Source organism: Lonchura striata, chromosome 1A, assembly GCF_050655825.1.
Source record: "Lonchura striata isolate lonStrDom1 chromosome 1A, ASM5065582v1, whole genome shotgun sequence".
Classification (NCBI taxonomy): domain Eukaryota; kingdom Metazoa; phylum Chordata; class Aves; order Passeriformes; family Estrildidae; genus Lonchura; species Lonchura striata.
In genome coordinates this window covers 52,466,333-52,486,132 of record NC_140741.1, presented here as the reverse complement: position 1 = coordinate 52,486,132, position 19,800 = coordinate 52,466,333, and the positions used below count along the sequence as shown (strand labels likewise).

Genomic DNA, 19,800 nt, shown 5'->3' with positions numbered 1-19,800 from the left:
CTTGCAGAAGTATTGTCCTCTTCTAAAAAAGTAAAAATCTGTCTAGACAAACAGCACCTGCTTTAAAAGAACAGCTTAAACCCAAGCTTTTCTAAATTTTTGTCACATACATGATGCAGTGTTAGCTTTTGTTCTTACTTGATTGAGGTGCATGTAAATCTAACTTGTAAAGGCTGTGACATTCTTTCACTACATAACATTTATGAATTATGTTGTTATTAAAATCAACATATCAGGACAGAAATATTTTAATTTACTTTGTGCTTTTTTTATTATGACAGTGTCCACTATATAATTGTTCACTATCCATTTGCTGTGAAATAAGAAATTGCTATGTTCAAACAGAGTCAAGCATCAACATTTTCCCACACTATTATCTTCTCTCTTGTGCCAGTTACACACCTTCCAAACTGGAGCACAGGAGGGAAGCAGCCTCCAAAGGAGTGCTGCAGTCTGTGCACATGCAAGTGGGAGTGAGAGGATTGTGCGAAGCCAGAGCCAGGAGACTGCACTGAGCTCCATCTGCAGGTCCCCTCTTCTTGAATCAGGGCAGTGATAAAAAAGTCAGATCATTTTCCATTTCTGCACTAGGGAAGTCACGTCAGTAGCCATGTGGATCATGCCCTTAGTTTATAAAATTCTTTTATTTTGGTCCGCATGTCCTTGCTGACTGCAAGCTTTCTTTGTCATTCTGTGTAGGTTATTCAAGTTCCCATGACTTTGACAGGATTTAGGTGCCTACAAGACACACCAGGGAGATGTAGGAGGCTTTTTACTTCTCCGGCAGATTCTTTCTGTCATCTCTGGGAGTTTTCAGGGATAATGACATCTAAGACCCTGTATGAAAGCAAAATGATTTTAGCACTACTGCATTAGGTGATCCTGCATTATGGCAATAGTAGAGAGACAGTTTAAGATAATGCAATTTCATTTGTGCATTTCTCAACTAAGATTAAAAAATAGTGGGAGCATTGCTTACTTAGCACCATGGGACTGAGCCCTAGGAGGCAAAGCAAAATAGGCAAAGGAGATAAGGGTGCTTGTGTAATACATTTCTGCCAAATACAAGGAGGAGAAAACTTTTTTTCCCTCTACTACTCTTTCCCATGTAGTAAATGCTTGTCAGAATTTACTTATGCAGGTGATAGATGTTCTTCACAAACACCAAATGTCACAGCTTAAGGAAGCAAATATAGATGATGGTGGGTGGGAGGGGAATTGAAGGGTTAAGGAGGGGAACAACAGAAGTGAGAGAAGGAAAAATATGGTTGGGGTTTTGTTTGTTTTATTTTCCAGGAGGTTACATGGAAACAGAGGCAGCAGCTCAGGAATCTCTGGGATTAGGCAAACTTGGAACACAAGCAGAAAAGGACAGAAGACTAAAGAAAAAGTAAGTACTGTTTTTATGTGACTTTTTGGCTGAAACTTGATTCAAATATGAGGAATTTTATTGTTTTACTCAAATGTGGAATGAGAAGCACGACCATCTATTATAGCATTTTGGTAGTGATGTTTCTTTGCAGTGTGAAAATATTTAAAGCTGCATATAAAATATAGGGGGAAATATTCAGAGTCTGTACAATATTATTTCATTTGTGAAAGAACATAGGTTTATGAGAGACATTTTTCCATTTCACATTGTCATTAATCCTGTGCATTTTGTCTCCAGTGCAATTCTGAAAAAATAGATATATATTTAGTGAGTCACTATGTAGATTTTCTTTTTCAAAAGGGTGAAAAATCTCTTTTGTATTATCAAGTGAACGGTATTACTTCTGTTTCTAGATGTCAAAGGTTCCCCATAAACCCTAGCAGCTTCAGGGCTTTTTGCCTGTCAGCAAATGCAGACAAAAAGCAACCTAGCTTTTCATTTGCATCAATTATACAATAATTTAAGGTTGTCTTTCATGCACCTCCTTGTAAAAACAGTACACTGAGTCATAGCAGCTGCCAGGAGCTATGAAGACCTAATAAAATAAGACTGCAAACACAAAAGAAACCTCTTGGCAACATTGCACTTCCAGTGTAATTAGAGGGTGTCAGAGAAAAATGGTACTTAAAACTGACTTTGCAAATTCACTTTCTAAACAAATAGATTTATTTTCATCCATAATCATTAACTTTAATGCTATTATTTGGATTCTAAAAGCCTCATTTTTTAAAATTTCTGGGTTTTCAGGTTTGTTTCACTCTTTTAAGATTCGTTGGCTGAGTTTCAAGAGAATTTTCAGTTCTAATCCAAAGAATCTAGGGATAATGTTTGAGTTTCTCTTTACATTTTTATGTTGAATATTTTTAATCACTAATTTCCTGTCAAGTGCTTGATGAAATATAACTTTAAATGTACACATCCGTGTAATATACAAATGCAAACATTCTGTTTAAATCAGCCTCAATTTAGCAATTAGAGAAGCAGTCACTGTGCTAGCTGGAAAAGAAGAAACTATTTAAATTCAATTAAGAAACTCAAAATAGCTTTCACAGGGATGTTGCAGTTGATGAGTCTTGTCCCTGTATTTCTTATCTATACATAATCAGTAATTTTAGAAATATATGGATGTAGATTATGTTACCATGTTTTTTTTTTTTACTAAATCTAGAAGGCATCTTTGAGGCCACTGTTACCATTCATAAAGAATATAATATTATTTTCAGCAGCCCTTTGTTTTTCAAGTCCAAATGTACCTTCCAGTTCTGAGGGCTGAATGTATCACAGTATTGAAACCATTTTGAAGGGACAAATGTGTTAATTTTGTTCACTTTCATATGTGTTAGTTTGTTAAACTGGGTAAAATATCAAAAGACTTGGCACACACAACTACAAACATGACATGACTATTTCATCTCTAGATCGCCTGCCAACTTTTGGGTCTGTAAATAAGGGGTGTGCAGATAATATGTTATTAAATTTCTGTACAATCTCACACAATCCCATGCTTTCTGATTTTCAAGTCTTTCCCTTTTTTCTCCTGTGTCTGTCTGTCCTTGGTTCTTTATGGATTAGATGTAATCAAAGTGTCCTCTGCTGGAAGGAAAGGAATCTTTCCTTTGTGACTATGACTATTCTATTGGTCTGAACTGTATATTATTTATCCAAAATATATGTTACATAACTATTTCATGAAGAAATTTATTTTTTTCCCCTGTGCCTTTTAGGGTTACCTGTCTTTATAGTTTCTCACTTCAGAATGCTCGGAACTGCAGGAAGGCTAACATACATTATTGCTAGTTTATGTATATATGTATGTATATGTTACATTGTTTTAGAGGAACCGTAAAGAAAAATGTAATCTATTGTGTTAGAGATATACAGGAGATTCTGCTGAATTATGGTAGTCATTAGGGTGCTAAGCTGTCAGTAGAGTGTAAGAGAATTAACAGCTCCTTGTAAGAAATGCAGTCACAGCATCAGAATGGGTCAGGTTGGAAGGAACCACCATGAATCATCTGGTCCAACCTCCCTGCACAAGCAGGGCCATCCCAGAGGACATGGTATAGGATTGTGTCCAGATAGGTCTTGAATATCAGTCATTTATTTGCATGTCTTACCTTAGAAAATATTAAATTGAGAAGTTCAGAAAGTAATTTAAATGAAAACTGTGTTGCAGCAGGTTACATTCCGTTGTACCAATTCTTAACAATGCTTAATTCCTTCTGGAAGTGGCCTTGCCATACACATAGTAGGTGCAAGATTACTAAGCTGTGTAGTGCAGATGAGGATACTATGCTATGTAACATTAATGGTGGTGGGAATGTGTGAGAGGTCTTTCTAAGACATAATAAGAGAAGTCTGAGAGTCATTTCCTAGATCATGATGTAGCAGTAAGATCTATGGCAATGTGATTTAAGTCCCAGTGGTTGATTCTTCCTTTACCAAACAAAACCACTCTACAAACCCTGCAGAGACAGTGAGCACAGTCACTGGAACACAGAGCAGAGCCCCTGTAGCATTTCTAACTGACTTGGGTTAGGACATAAAAGCCCAAGAGAGCCAAACCCACAACAGGATAAGCAAAGTATAGGCTAAAGCTGGGAAGTACTAATTCGTATTGCATTTCAGGTCTGAGACAGCTTTATTATGCTGGCTTTGTCACTACCTTTAAAAAAATAAAAACCAAAGCAGACAAAACCAAAAACAACCTCCAAAAAAAGCCCTGCAACAAAACACCCCAACAATACTAAACACCTTGTAACAGTGATGCCAGAGCCAACTCTCTTTTCTATAAAACAAGTATAATACCATATACTGAAATGGTGTTCTCTTTGAGAAGTGCAAGTTGGGTGAGGTGGCTTTCAGCCCTGTTAACAGCTCAACAAACAGTTCACTGGTGGTTCTGCTGCAGGAAAACAAGGATTCTCCCCTTGCTGTGAAACAGAAGTCAGGTTCATCAGTGTGATCAACATATGAATACTGTACTAGCAGTAATGATCTTCACCCACTGCTGCTATTTGCTTTGATTTAGTTTGGATCCAAGTCATAATAGGACAGATTCATGTTAAAATTATGTCCGTATCTCTTAACTGAGAAATGCTTTAAATGGTAACTTTTTAATTTTGCATTTTTGAATGCATTTAATTTAATTAACACCTCCTTGTAAGAAATGCAGTCACAGCATCACAGAATGGGTCAGGTTGGAAGGGACCACTGTGGGTCTAACCTCCCTACTGAAGCAGGGTCATCCCAGATGATGCCTGCTTGATCCCAGAAGGATGCCCCTACCCCAGGGACAAAGATGCAGGATATTTCAAATTGCCAGATACTGCAGCAGCAGGTTCTAATGGTCCACCAGGTGTCCTGAGCACCTGCTCCCTCAAGCAAGTGTTGCATTGACTCTGGACCCTACAGAGTTAGGAACACACTGCAGCATGTTATAGTGCTTTAGTGCCATTTGTTTGCATGGAATCAGGTACTGAATAATTCATTTCACTCTGAAAAGTTTAATGAGAGAGTGTGGTAATTTTGGAGACCAATTCTCTCTCTGGTGATTATAGTATCATTAACCTAAATTTCAAGGTTTCCCTGCTTCTTGTTTAGAAGATCCTATTTAGATGTAAAATTTCTTTCAGTTTCAATTGACTGCTTAGACATCATTAAAATGTAATTAACAGTTTGTCTTAATGATATGCTAGACATTTATAAACTTCCAATAATAGTCTCTATTCATCCAAAATTTGGTTATTACAGTAGATTTATTAGGAACAAGCCTTAATCCTAAGGCATCAAAGAGAAATGAAAGAAGCTGTGTAGAATTTTTAAATTATACACAGCACACAGCATCTCTTACAAGCTGAAAAGATGAATTTAAGTTGCCTGACACATCCATAGATGTTTATTCTCAACATTAAATAAATGACAGTTCTAGTTAATACTGAGACTTTTTAGGTCTTCCTATTTGTAAATTGAGCATGCTGTTCTAGGAAACAAAAGATGAGGGTAAGGGGTATTTAAAGTGCTTAAGGTGTTATTCATTGTTTTGTGAAATTAAGTGATCTTCGGGTGTATATGTATTTAATTTTTATAATTTTAATTAGACTTTGTATTTCACTTCATTTGTTCTATATAAAATGTGGTGTTTTGTATATAGAATCTTCTGCCTTTTGCCTGAACTTTCAGAGCCTGTTTGGCTAAAGAACCCTTGTTTAAGAAAACTCAGGGTTTAGGAATAGAATTATTACTGGCACAAATACTGTCTATCACAGCTACATTCAATTGAACCCCCTCAATGATTTAAATAGTTTGCACTCCTCTAAACCATACCTTTTGATTAAGATAAATTCTCCAGGAGATGAAAATGAAGAAAAGACCTTTTAGTATTATTTTTTCCCTAGTGATTAACCAGTCTCCCTCTGGAAAGCACCTGATTTCCAGGTCTGAATTTTGTAGTTGACTCCAGCTACCATTCTCTGTGGCTGTGTATAGACTATCTCATATGTTCATGACATCATCCTTTGTGGGTCTTGTGCAAACTGTGCACAATGACTTAGCCTTGGCATTCACACAGCGTTGTCATGATAGCCCTTGTCAGGACCCAGCATAGGAAGTTCAGGTCAGTCCAGTTTCTATTGCAACATGTGAAGGTTCCTGAAAGGTTCAGGTGAAGTCATAGTGTCCTCTGGAATGGGAGAAGTTGATCAGTGTATGTCCCACAACACAATTCATACATCAAAAAGTGAGTAGATAATGCTGTGGCTAAATTGAATTGCATTCTCCTTAAAAATGCATGTTTCCACTGACCTCATCTCAGGTAACAAATTAAGGCAGTTAAGAGAAGATGTATAAATGTTTTACTGTCATTTTCACTAAAATGCCATACGTTGAGCCCTTTATGAAAATATTGTTTAACAATGAACTCAGCCAAACTTGAAATATTAGCAACAAATAGACTTGTGTTTGCTTCCTTTTTTGCTATAAATATCTGAGTGAGAATCAATTGTTTTCTAATTATCCACAGTTCTGCCCAGGAATGATGTCAAATTGTCCTCACCTAAAAGCTTCACTGGTGGCAAATACAGCCCTAAAGAGTCTTGCTTTGTCCAGTGCACTACAGCTCCAAAGGCCAGGAACCCTTCTCAAACGTAATGTTTGATTTCATCTGCAACAATATGCAGAGTAGCAGCAAATAAGTGTCTCTGAAGAAATAGAAGATATATACATATCATATGTTGCATGAAAGTGTGTAATAATTAAACACAGTCACTGACATTTCACAGGATGTGCTGATTGTATCCTCTCTAAGTCATCACCATAAGGCAAGGTTTGAGAGGCATTTAAGTGCTCTGTAGTCCTGGATTGCCACTCAGAGGTGGGTTTGACCTTGTGGATGCTGCTCATATTGTGGGAGATTGGCTTGTACCCATCCTTTCTGCAGCAATCCCAAAGATAATTTATTTGATGATTGTATATTTAGTACAAATTATTACAAAATTCCCTGAAAAAGAATTCACATGCAAGCCAGCCATTCTGGATCATGATGGCAGAAACTGAGTCTAGAAGCTGATAAATCCCCCAATTTATTTATATGAGTCAGGACCAGAACTTTAGCCTCACTTTTTTCTTCAGTTTTGCTTGATTTGACTTTGGACAAGGATCTTTTTATTCTGTATTTCCAAAACAAGCTTAAGATGTGAGGTTTATGTTTTCCAAGGAAAATCAAAGTAAACCATTCTTTTCCAAGAACCTGTTTTTGGGGAGATTTACTCCACAGCAGCTACAGGTCTTTGTTTGCCAGATACAGTTTCCTGGCTTCAAGTGTGTTGCAGAAGAGCGTTGGTGTGCCAGGACACGTACACGGGCTTATATACATGAAAAAAACCTTGTAAAATCAAGACCTAAGCAATTCTCATATGTAAAAAATGAATTCTTAGTATTCGTAGCTTTACAATTAACTTTACAGAGAGAATTGCAATGCTGTTAAGTCTCAGCTGATTACTGTGATGTACATGTTAAATAGCAGGAACATCATGTGAGCAGAGGAGCATGTTGGATTAGTTCTCTTTCTACTTAGGGGGAAAAAAGAATGATAAATGTTGGTAAGTTCACTTGATAAACAGACTTTCATTTTTTTAATGGGCAAATCCAAGTTTTAGATCTCTGTCAACAAGCAACTTGAAAAAATATTTAGGCAGACTATTTTGTGGAATACTGTGGGCTATTTTGTTTGAAACACTGCAGTTATCATGTAATTGCTTTTGAATCCACATGATGCCCCTTTAATTAGGTTAATTAATTAGGTTTCATGTGTGCAAGTGCAATTAGAATTTGATGTAGTGTATATGTGACTACAAATAATTTCTGTCCTCTGCAGCATGCAAATAGTTGTTTCTAATGATTTTTAAATTACACACATTTTAGAAAATTAATCCGATTGGATTAATTAGGTTGTTTTTCTGTGTATCCACCTAATGTTCCTATATACTTAATTCTTATTAAGCACTATTGTATCCTATACATATGCAATTTATTTTTCAATGTAGCTCTTGAGAATACAATGTTTTTTCATTCCCAATCTTTTATTTTCTGAATCTTCAGGAAAATTCAAGTTTTGCATTTAATTTTGTTCCTTCCTATCTTATCTATGAAAAATTCACAGATGTTGTTAGTAGCTTTTAAACTGACCGTTGGTTTTTCCTCCCTTTCTAGCAAAATGTGTTTCTGTTTCCTCACTCTGGTGAAGGAAGGGTGTCGGAATCTGAGTTATTGATGATTCCGAGATTGTAGAATGTCTCTGTCTTTCTGCCCCATTGCCAAAGAAGTCATAATTCGTCTATGCTGGTTTTCAAGGTTGTTTATTCTGTTTATCTCTCACATGTTCTGCTGCCCTGCCGCAGGTCCTGTCTTGCAGGGCAGCGTGTGGGGCTCTGTCCTCAGTGAGATGTTACAAACATTATATACCAGAAACTACCTGTGCTGGATTTACAATAATGTGCCAATATCTATCATATACGTTGGACAGTGTGTCCCCAGCCTAAACCAATAGAAAAATGCCAACACCACAGTGAAACATGGAGGGCATGAAGAAGGAGAAAAAGGACAAGGCACACCCAATTTCCTCCATCTTGTTCCCTTTGAACCCCTAATCTAGAATCCTAAAATTTTACTTTTGCACCCATGCCACACTTAATTATTACTTATATCAAAAACGCAGAGCTTGTAATTCATCCTCTAAGACTGAAAACTCTTTTCCATGGCCAGAGATCACAGACAGTGTCTCTGGGGGCTCTGTACAGGGGGGTTCCTGACTCCCTGCCAGGGTCCCAGGCCTTCCAGGGCAGCCAGAGGGAAGCCCTGGATTCCCACAGAAGGGGAGGTGTTCAGTGTTCTGATATGCAGTTTAGGATTGTTTGCTGTGTGCAGTGTGATTTTCTTTTGGGTAGAACAGTGTCTAGTCTTGGAGACACATAAAGATGAACTTTATTTCTAAATTTAATTCCTTTAGCAAATATTTTAACTGGAACACTTTCAAATCATTAGTCAAAGCTTTTGCAATATTAAAAATGTGTCTTGTTCTTACATTAATACTTGGAGCCTTTTTAGCATTACAAATGTAAAGATAAATGGGTATTTATTTTGCAGAGGATTATTAAATCTTACTTAGATTATTCTGATGATGGAAAAGATGAAACAACATTTTTTTCTATGTCTTACTCATATTTTTAAAATATTTCAATTTTTTAAATAATACTTTTTAAAAAAATAGTATTTTTTTCTCCTTTGCCAAGTTCTTAAAATTCTCTTCCTCATAAAACATAAGAATATTTGTATCAGAAAATTGGAACTTTTTAGTCAAACATAAACCCCCAAGGCTCTAGTCCCTATCTTATCTACATGGATAAATCTAGCCATTGCAATTTGGAACTCCTGGATAAATATAAGCTTATACCCTGAAGCATGCAGCTGGCTTTCTAAACAAGTCTTTCCATCAGATGTAAATATCCTATCAGATTAGAATTAGGATTTAAAGGAAGAATGGGTAAAACACAACAGAGTAAAAAAATTCTATGTAACTTCTTTATTAATATATGTTTAAGGAAAATATAATAAAATTGTGATAAATTTGTTGTCTTATGACAAAAAAAAAATCCTCAAACCATAAAAAAGGTAAAATCTAGAATTAAAAGTCCATTTTTTCCCTGCTGTATTTTATTATTCTCTGACAAGATGCTCAGGGAGTGACAGAATGCCCCTTGGTCTTCTACCCCTGTCATGGCCTTCAGGTCACATAAATTATCCCAAGGTGACTGCAAACTGCCAGCTCATTAGAACTATGAGAAAATTACTTGCATTCTAATCAATCCCACAGTTTCCCTCTACACATACCCCAAGGAGCACTCAGTGGAAAATGTAACAAGCAGCAGTTCTGCTTCAATATACTGCAGAAGGCTCAAAATTAAAAGCTTTTTCAGGAGAGGCAATCACATCAGTCTTTACAATTAGCTCAGTAGAAAATGAGAATGAATCATGAATGCATATTTGATTCTAGTGCTACTTTCATCAGATTTCGTAATTTTTTTAATAGATCCATAGTACTTTATCATATTACATGCCTTTGTTGTCCTTCCCTTCCTTAATCTTCCTGTCTTAAACTTCTTGTGTATAAATTTGTCATTTGTTTCCGTCGACTTTTCTGTGTTGCACTTTCTCTACTCTCTCACAGCTGTTTTGCTGACCTTGCACACATGAAAGCAAAATTGAAGTCCTCAAAAACAGTGTCCTTCTGAACTGACTGAAATGTCGACAACCTCTTCTTAGTTAAATGCAGCAAAGGTTTCTCATCTCACATTTATTAAAACTATATCTACCAAGCATTTCTAGATCCCTGTAAATAATTTGTTAATATAAGTGCAGTATTTTGAGGTGTCTGGGTTTCATTCAGGCCTATAATTTTCTTTTTTATGATGACAATTAATGGATGATGTAGAAAGTTTATTATCAGCAATGACTACAGCAATCCTACTTTCTCCTCTGTATATTGTACCTATTGTATTGGCAATAATAGGTTACCTAGAGGGCAAGTCATTCATACCAGTGTTGCTACTGATAGGGTGTTAGTGTGTTAGTATGACTGCTGAAATTAAAACATACCTCATTCATATTAAAACTGTAAAATTAAAATGTTACAACCAATTCTAGGTAATTTTTGATTACTATGAGATATTTTGCTAAAATATTATTAAAGTGCAAATAGACAAGTAAACCTTGGTATGTAGTCCACTCAATTTTATGGTATCGGTGGTAATTTGGTTAAATCCACAGGTTTGGGATTTTCAAGACTTTTGGGGTTACACACAAAACTGTTATGAAATGATTCAAATCTAAGCAAAAAACGTTGATTTGAAAACCTACTCCACATTTGCTGTGTTTACAGATTTTTGGCATGAATACCTATTGTTGTGGAAGATACACTGTGCTGAGTGGCTCCTAATAAATAGCCAACATGAATTTAATGAAAATCTCATTTTGACAATCTCATCTGCTCCTCTCAAGAGCACTTAAGTTTTCTAAATCATTGAAAGATCAGTTACAAAGATTTCTGTAGTAATAATGGTGATATTATTTTATCTATCATACTATTTATTTTTTTTATGGACTACTATATGTTCATTAACATTTATGTGCTTTTTTTTCCATTCATCTCTCTTCATCTCATGAAAAGCATATCTGGGTAAGTTAAAATGCCATGGTTGCTGAACATATTAATCTTCAGCACCATGTTTATTTTCTATGTTTTATTCCTGCTTTTTTTGGTTTTCCGTGAATCTTATGTAACGAATCAGAAATTCAGAAAACTGAAACTGAATCCATGCAAAAAAATGAAAGCTTTAAAGTATTCAGAATAACAGTAAGCCTTGAAAGCATACACAAATTTGGGTCAGGACTCGCTCCTGAATTGCTTGAAAGAATCAGTTAACTACTTGGAGATAACATCTGTCTTTTTTTTTTAATAAACATATTTTGGGAGGTCTAAAGTCCAGAATCACAAATACATTTAAGAGTTAGTCAGTGGAAAAATTATGAGTTTAACAAATGCTGTTAAGGCATAAATTCTGTTTAATTGAATCACAAAAGACTCACAGAAGACAGTTTTGGGTTTTTTTTATGTTTGAACACTCATGCTGTTTCAAAGAAACATATATGCAAAAATACTTTATTTGTGCATATAATTTTACTGTTTTCTCTTTCACCAGTTCATTTTCTTGTTTGTTTTGGTTTACGTAATTAACTCGATATCAAGCTTAAAATCTTACTCTCTTCTTTGATCTATTGTATACATGCTATTCCTTCTTGAATAAGAATTTGCAGACTTAAGGAGGAAATTTCAGTAGGTGAAAGAGTACAAAACAATTTTGAACAAGGGTTACCAGATTAATTTAGAATATGTGATTATGAAATTGCTTTATAAAAATAGATTTGATAACATTTTATCAGCCTGGATACACTGAGGGTCTCTAATGTAGTACAATACTCAAAAGATTGCAAGACTGTATGATTCAAGTCTGCTTATTTCACAGCTGTTTTATTTGGTTTTTAATACTTGCCTTCTGAAGGTCTTTTTGTCAGGATCTGTCTTATCCATTCCTGAATGTGCTTCACTTAGCATAATAAATAACTTTGGAAAAAAAGAATGCTGCCCTTCAGTTTGCATACAGCTTAAATGTACACCTACCATGGAATATCCACAGTTCTGGTATTCTTTAATCTGGGATACTGTGGAATTTATACTTCCTTATTTTATAGATTTTAAAACATTCCATTTATTACTTGCATCTTGATTTCTGTATTTCAGTAATTTTTTTTTTCTGAAAACTCCTTAAAGTTGAATACAAAACATTTTGTAAAATATTGGAGATTGAATTTTGTCCATTGTTTACAGTCTGACCTGATATTTGCTATCAGAAAGGAGAATGAGGGTTTCACATAATTTAAAATCCAGATCACTTAAGTGTCAAAGTTCAAACAGGAGCTGGCATAGTTTTTAATTAGTGCAGTCTTTAAGTCAGTTGGATCCTTTCAACTTCAATTAAACCTGCATTGTGTGGCAATATGAACTCTTGAGTCTCTCCAACCTCCCACTCCACTTCCTACTTTAAATTCATTTATAGTCTTGCGGAAAATGCATATATATAAAATGTGACTTGATATTTTTATTAGGTATTATTAACTTATACAAATTCAAATCTTATTTTTTTATTCAATGTTCTGAGTTAGAGGATTCTGGCATGTCTTAAATATTTAGCAAATGACAATAGAAAGCATAAAATCTAATTCCAGTTTAATTAATTAGAAATCCTGTTTCCTGTTTTTTTCAGACTTTGAATGTATGTTAGATTTCAAGCAGCAGATGTGTTTAATCTTACCTTGAAATCATAGGATTACTCAGATAAATGCAGTATATTTGGTCTATCTTTTCTGCCTGGTTATTTTCTAAAAATCTATCATGTACTGTACTTTGTTGTAAATGAAACATTTTAATATTGGTGATAATAATAAGCATAATAATGTCAGTTCATAATTAGAGGACCTGCTAGGTAAAAACTTCAATCTGTTTTCTCTTTGAGACAATGTCTGTGACTAAAGGCCATTTCACAATCTAAATTACCCATTAGCCAAATTTTTAAATCAATTCTGCTTGTGTTTTACAAACATGATCTGGCTCTTGACTTCACTGGGACTCCTTTTCAATTTATCTCATATTTATGATTATGTTTTAATTCAGAGACATTATTTTTTATGCAGTATAATATCCTTGAGACCTTTTCACGTGAACCTTATTAGATATCAGAGTAAATCCTATTACTTGTAGAAATATGAAGATCTGGGTCGAAATGTTGTTTATGTTTCATCAAGGCAATGTCTGGATGTTGTGTATCACACAGTGTTTGCATTATGTGTGCTAGAAATCCTAAACTATCATTGCTTGTTTGCTTCATGGGGGGCAGCCTTGTCTTCATGAAGAAAATTGAATGCCACTGAATGACACAATTAAGTCAAGCTAGCATTAACTTCCTACACAAATTCTACTTAAAGACTATTCATGTTTTTAATAAAATTCATTGGGCTTTATGCAAGGAATTGATGACAGCTGCTGATACAGAGCTAGAATTTCCCTGGTATGAGAGAATATGTATGAAGTAGATTTTCAGGATAGTAACAATTTCACTCATTTTTTCTGTCTTCCAATTGCTTCCATGTACTTCTCCTGTCCAAGGGATTATTGAAGCATTCAGAAGTCCCCATGTTATGAGACAGTTGTGCTCTCAGTTTTTTAGGTTGATCTGGGCAGTTAATTGTACCTGGCTCATGGATGAGTAGTGCTGAGGCAAATGGCCCAGTGTTAACAGTGTCTTTAGCAGTCATTTTGGGGAGCATAAACATCAGAAATCACTGCTAGGGAGGCAACTCTGCTTCTCTAACACACAGCTTCACAACACAACTTGACATTCTGTGACTTTACTGTCTTTAATAAAAATGTGAAAAGAGCCCATTTTATGTGGTGCTCCCTGAAACACACAAAGTATTTCTCAAATTTGGATTGATGTTAAACAGTTGATGTTCATGAAGTTTCCAGACTTTACAAAACCAGGCTCAGAGTAATGATATATTTTAAATAGCATATTCCAGTTACTCCCATAATATCTCCGGGAAGAGGATTTTGTTATTTAGCAGTAATAATGTTATCTTTAAAAATATGGCTTTAATTTGGAATTCATTCCAGTGGTAATAAGTGGTTTAAACCCCTATCTGCAAAATAATGTAATTTCTAGTAATGCCTAATTAATGTCAATTTTTCCTTATCAGCTTGTTTTCATATGCTGCCAAAAACCTAAGCAAGCATGGAAATAATTGCATTTTAATTCCCTTCCTCCTCTCCAATGCAACATGGACACATTGTAATATGGAGTGCTCTTCTGACAAAGTCTAAGGAGGGGAAGATTCCCAGTTCCCCTGCAAAGAACATTCTAAATTTGACTATCTGTATAATGCTTTTCATGATCCCCCAAACCCTGTATTTATAATGAAGGGAAGAGGGGAGTGATAAGCTCTCGGGTATTTGTCCCTTCTTCCTCCTGTGATCAATTGTATGTTTTTGCAAGAAAAATTGAACTGTAGTTGCCAATACTTTGCTTTGGGGTTCTTCTGTTTCCAGGAAGCCAGTGACTATCCCATAAGGAAACTGTGGACAACATCCTGCCCATTCTGAAATATTGCTTTCTATTCCAAAACAGGCAGGTCACTGGATTAATTTTTCAAGTGATTTGCACAGTTGGTCAAAACAGTGCATATTTTTTCCTACGTGATACTTTTAACTTAATGAAAGAGTGGATTTTTTTCTATAGTGCTAGTTCATATTACCAAAAATGACCCAAAATACATGATGCATTAGAGTTTTCACTGACTGCCAACTAAAGAATGTATCTCTTAGTCAAAAAATAGAAATAGAAATTGGCATATAAAGGTTTAGGTTTGAATGCTTGAAAGTTCAGGTTTCACAGATTTCCTAGTTTGTATTAAGAAGTAGTCAAAGACTAATATTCCAAAAGTAAATTATAATTTCAATAAAATTTAATATTGCAGTGCTGTTCATAAGAATCATCTGAGGAAGAAATAAAAAGTTTTTAAGCATTAAATTCTTTTTAAGGCATGAAAATATTATAAAAGTCCTTTTGCTATTCTTCTGTATCAATGAGTGATGCACAATCCTTATGATGGCTATGATTCATGTGCATGTCTGAGTACAGGATTTTCATCTTTATGCCAGAAGTATTTTCAATTCAGAGCAATTTCCTTCTACATGCAAAGACCATTTGAATTACATTTATCAAACTGAAGGCTTTTACTATAGCACTATATATATATATATATATACATATTTATGGCATCTCTTTTCTGGCCTATCCCCATTTCCTTGAGCTTAAATGAGTAACCACAGCTCTATTTCCCTTTAGCTCTGTGAGCCAGACTGCCTCTGAAGTAACAGAAGTGCTTGCCCACTCTGGGAGAATGTACTGGTTTTAGAAGCACTGGAGTAATTGTAAGCCTCCACACCAAGCCTCGGTCTGGTGCTAACATTTCAAAGTCACAGAAGACTCCCTAGAAAGATGTACTTTGTAATTCCAGTATGAAGGAACTGAGTTTTTAATGGAAGTGAGACCTTAAACTGCCAGTGCCTCTTCTTCAGGCATCTCAGTTTCCAAAGCCATACAGAGATTTAACACGAAATCCAAGAGGCCAAGAATTCCTTCCCACCTCCTTGTAGTCCACATGCTGCTGCTCTCCTGTTTGGAACAGGAGACCAATACAAGCAAGGAAGGCCAGTGACCCTCAAAGACATGATCTCCTTTTCTACTTAACATGTTAACCAGCCCTGCTCTTTCATCTGGGATGATTGAAGAGAATACCGCAGATCAGAGAAACCCTGGGATAAGGTTCCTCCAGGGATGGACTCCCAGCTGCAGAAGGGGCTGCTCCCTGAGCTTGGGCTGGTTGTAGGGAAGAAGCTCATTGTACAGGGTTTTGTGCAGTCCATGCTTTGCCATGGAAGACCAAAAGTGGCCAAGTGAGGCAGGGGCATTCCTAAAACCTTGTGTGTCCCTAAGGATGGCTATGCCAGCTCTCAGACCCAGTAGCAGCAGGAGTCCTGCAGCCCTGTTGTAGCATCCGAGGGAGGTGCAGCACCACTGTAGCACCTGCAGAACTAACCCTGAGGGAAGGCTGCAGCCCAAATACCTCATCCACAGGTGTGGCCAAGTGTGGCTGTGCCTTAATTCTGCTCTCCTAAGCAGACAGGTGAATACCTTTCATAGGCATTCACTACTTATGTTCCTGGGAATATGGCATTCCTGCATCCCCATTGGCTGGTGAAGGTAACAGGGTGTTTGTGTACCCAGAGAGCAACTTCTTGCTTTACTCAGGATTATGCTTTCACAGAAATCAAGGATAGCTCCACAGTGGCTTGGGATATCTGAGTGACAAAGGAAAGGGATGTGGCAAGGTAGTGTGGGAGAAGAAGCTGTATCAATTTCAGTAATGCTGTCAAGTATTTGTAATGTTACGTATTACTACAGCATAAACTCAGAAAATAAAGCAGCTTGCTTTCTATAAATATTCAGAGACAGGGATTTAAACCTGTATGCATAGTCTATTTTCTGAGTTTCGTTTTCTGCTAAAGCCAAATTCACTCAGTGTGGCCCCTTGGCAATGCAAAAATCCCCAAAGGACTCCTCCTTAGAAGTAAGATCACCCCACTGCTTTTATCTGCTGTGATTTTATAGTACATATATTTGAAAGGCTGCTAAGGCAGTGACAAATTGTCAAGGGATTACTGAACCACAAAGGCTGTAGTTATAAAAGAGGACAGAAAAAAATTGAAGCCATAATTCCAAGATTTTCTTATTTGGGAATGTGAGCAAATTTTAATACTACATTATTATAGTTCTTGTCTAATTTGTTTTTCACTACAGCTTGTTGCAGAGAGCATTCTTTTGTGTTTTGCTCAGTGAAAGGCAGCTGAAAACACGTTAAATACCAGGAAAAAAAGACATTTGAAGAACTGCTTTTTCTACACCATCACCATAGTGGAAATGTCTGATGAAATAGCTGAATATTTTTAATATAGAGAATTTCCTGGTAGTCTGGATGACTAGTTTATATGTAACTATACCAAATATTTAATGCAGCCATAGTAAAAGTATCAGGCTTTGAGAATGATGTTTTACAAATACACCACTTGTAATCCAGAAAAACTGCAGATACAGGAGCTGGATTGGTATTTGATCAACTCAGTAGAAAGATAACTATGTATATATATAAAATTGAGAAATCACATAAATTCTATAATTATAAAAATATACATCAGTAAACCATATAGAATTTTTTATATATAATCAAAAGTTTAAAAGATCCAACCATGGAACTACCAAAGTTACAGTCAACTCTTAAATAGCCAGAGATGGCATATTTAAAGCACAAAATAGCTGTGCTGCACAGACCCTAGCACTGTGCATAGCTGGTATAGCCGGCTTAGTGTTTCAAACACCAACACCTCTCAGATCCAGCTGCATTACATGCATGCTTAGTTCATGTCTAGAAGTTGCCAGTTCTGAGCTAAGTTAGTCTCCGGAGTCCCTCAGTTTTCTCTTCACGAATGTCTGTTTTGACAGCCCTTTATTATAGGGTATACCAATTTTATTTTTTTTTTTTCCTTTGGCTAAAGAAGAGGTAGAAACCTCGCCTTTTGCCTTTTGTATGTTAGACATTTAAAAGGATGTCAGAAAAAATGAACTTGTAACAGATTTAGAGTACATTTAACAGGAGAAAGAGCTGTATTGTTAATGTGTGTTCTGTGCTTTTTCTATGCCTGTCATTGTGCTTCACTGTTATTACCCTTCACAAAAAGGCAGAGTTGCATCTTTTGGTCCCAATGCATAATTCCACATATTTACCATTTCTTGATCCACTTTTAGACATGAACTTCTGGAAGAGGCTCGGAGAAAAGGTTTGCCTTTTGCTCAGTGGGATGGACCAACAGTGGTGGCCTGGCTGGAGGTAAGTGCTGGCCATAACTTGAAAATGTGAGTTGCATTTGCAGACTGCCTCTATGCGCTTGTCCCTACAAATCTTAAAAGAGACTCTTACAGCATCTTCCTCTCCTCTGTGTGCTGTGCCATCAGCTGGATGGTGTAAATTAGAGACTAGAGCTGAAAAAAAGTAAGACAGAATTACACAGAGGGATGAAGACCAGAAATGCGCTTGAATCCCAAAGTTTTTGAATCTTTTAATTACTCAGTCTCTAAATATCTAGGAACTACACAGATATTTTATGTAGAATAATGTGCTAATTTTAAATAAATGTGAAGTGTTTGTAGATTTCTGCATTTAAAAAATATAATGGGAAAAAAGTATTCCTCTCACTATTTTCACCTGCAGTGCAGGAGATCCAGGTTGAAATCTCTCTGATTTGACAGGCAGTGCCTTCATATCTGAACTCCAGTGTGCAGAGAGCTGTCCTTTATTTGGAGGACCTAAATGAGTAGGTTTTGGAAATCAATAAGGAGAAACATTCAGCAAAGCTGTCATCAATTTTGACAAAGTAAGCAAATTTTTAAGTGAAGGAACTACTAAAAAAAAATAATCATACACAGATGCTGAGGGGAGAAGGCCACAGAAAGTAAGAATGTTCTTGTACAAATCCACAGTCACTTTTACAGGGCAAGGCTGTAACACTTCAGTGCAGATACAAACTGTTGTCTCAAAGAGCAAGTCAATTCCTTACTATACCAAGCATCTCTACCTATTCACAACTTTTCTCCTGCCTGCTCTATCTATCATCCATTGATCATCAGTTAGACCTTGGAAAGTTTCCCTCTTCAATGGAAAAAGGAGATCCCTCTCCAAACTTTTGACTATGCTAGTGAATAAATGAAAGCAGCTAATGTCCACAAAAGTTCTGCTTCACATTGGAATTGCTGAAGGTACCTAATGAAAAATACAAAATGAAAACTGCAGAAAGTCAATACAAGCATTTTTATGTGACCTTGGAAAACAGGATTATATCCTAATTCCCAAAAAATCTCTTTTAATATGGAACAATCCTTAATTTGGCCACTACTTTGCTTTTTATATGACTTTAGGAGTTCTGTAACCAGATTTATATCAGTCAGAAATATTTAGTATTACAGTAAAGGCTGATTTGTTGGAGACATGAACATACAAAAGTCTATAATTTTTGCATACCAATACCCTCGTCTTTCAAGGCGATCTGCAGTTTCAAGCAGTTTTTGACAATTTAAGCCTTACTTTCTTCCCCCTTGATTCTTTTCTGAAAAATAGGATATGCTTCCCACTGTCTAAGAGAGGGGCTGTAAAGAGAAATCCAGATCTGTGAAGTTCTTGGGGGATATGATGACAGTAGCACAGGAGAGCTCAACAGGAAGTTTATGTCACAGTAGTCAGTGCAGATTGAATACTGATTGCAAAAAGACATGAGGATAGGAGTAGAGTGTTTATTCAGTGAGCATCAGTGCATTTCATACTCTCCTAAAGAAAAATATGTGTCACTTCAACTAAAGAATAAAGTAAATATTAAAGGAGAAAAAGACTCAAAATTAAGAAGCATATTGTGAAATTTTCAAACATTATAGGGCTTTTCAGCCTTAGCATTTATTCTTGTTGTTTGTATGTAGCACAGACATAGTTGAAAAATATTTTAAGAATTTTGTGTTTTCTTAATTCTGAAAAAGTATATTCAACTTGATATCTGAGTTCTTTGTCTAGAAGGATTTCTGTATTCTCTTTTTAGAGAC

At 35.9% G+C, this 19,800-nt stretch overlaps 1 protein-coding gene across 11 annotated transcripts in view; it reads left to right on the top strand.

Moving 5' to 3' along the window:
* The window catches only part of PPFIA2 (PPFI scaffold protein A2), a 286,279-nt gene that overhangs the window by 249,336 nt on the left and 17,143 nt on the right, over nucleotides 1-19,800 (top strand). For all 11 annotated transcript variants that reach the window (XM_085570346.1, XM_085570345.1, XM_021528045.3 and 8 more), the window contains 2 exons: nucleotides 1,297-1,390; nucleotides 17,962-18,043. In XM_085570346.1, the coding sequence (XP_085426472.1) occupies nucleotides 1,297-1,390; nucleotides 17,962-18,043 (176 nt within the window). The remainder of the gene's footprint in view (nucleotides 1-1,296; nucleotides 1,391-17,961; nucleotides 18,044-19,800) is intronic.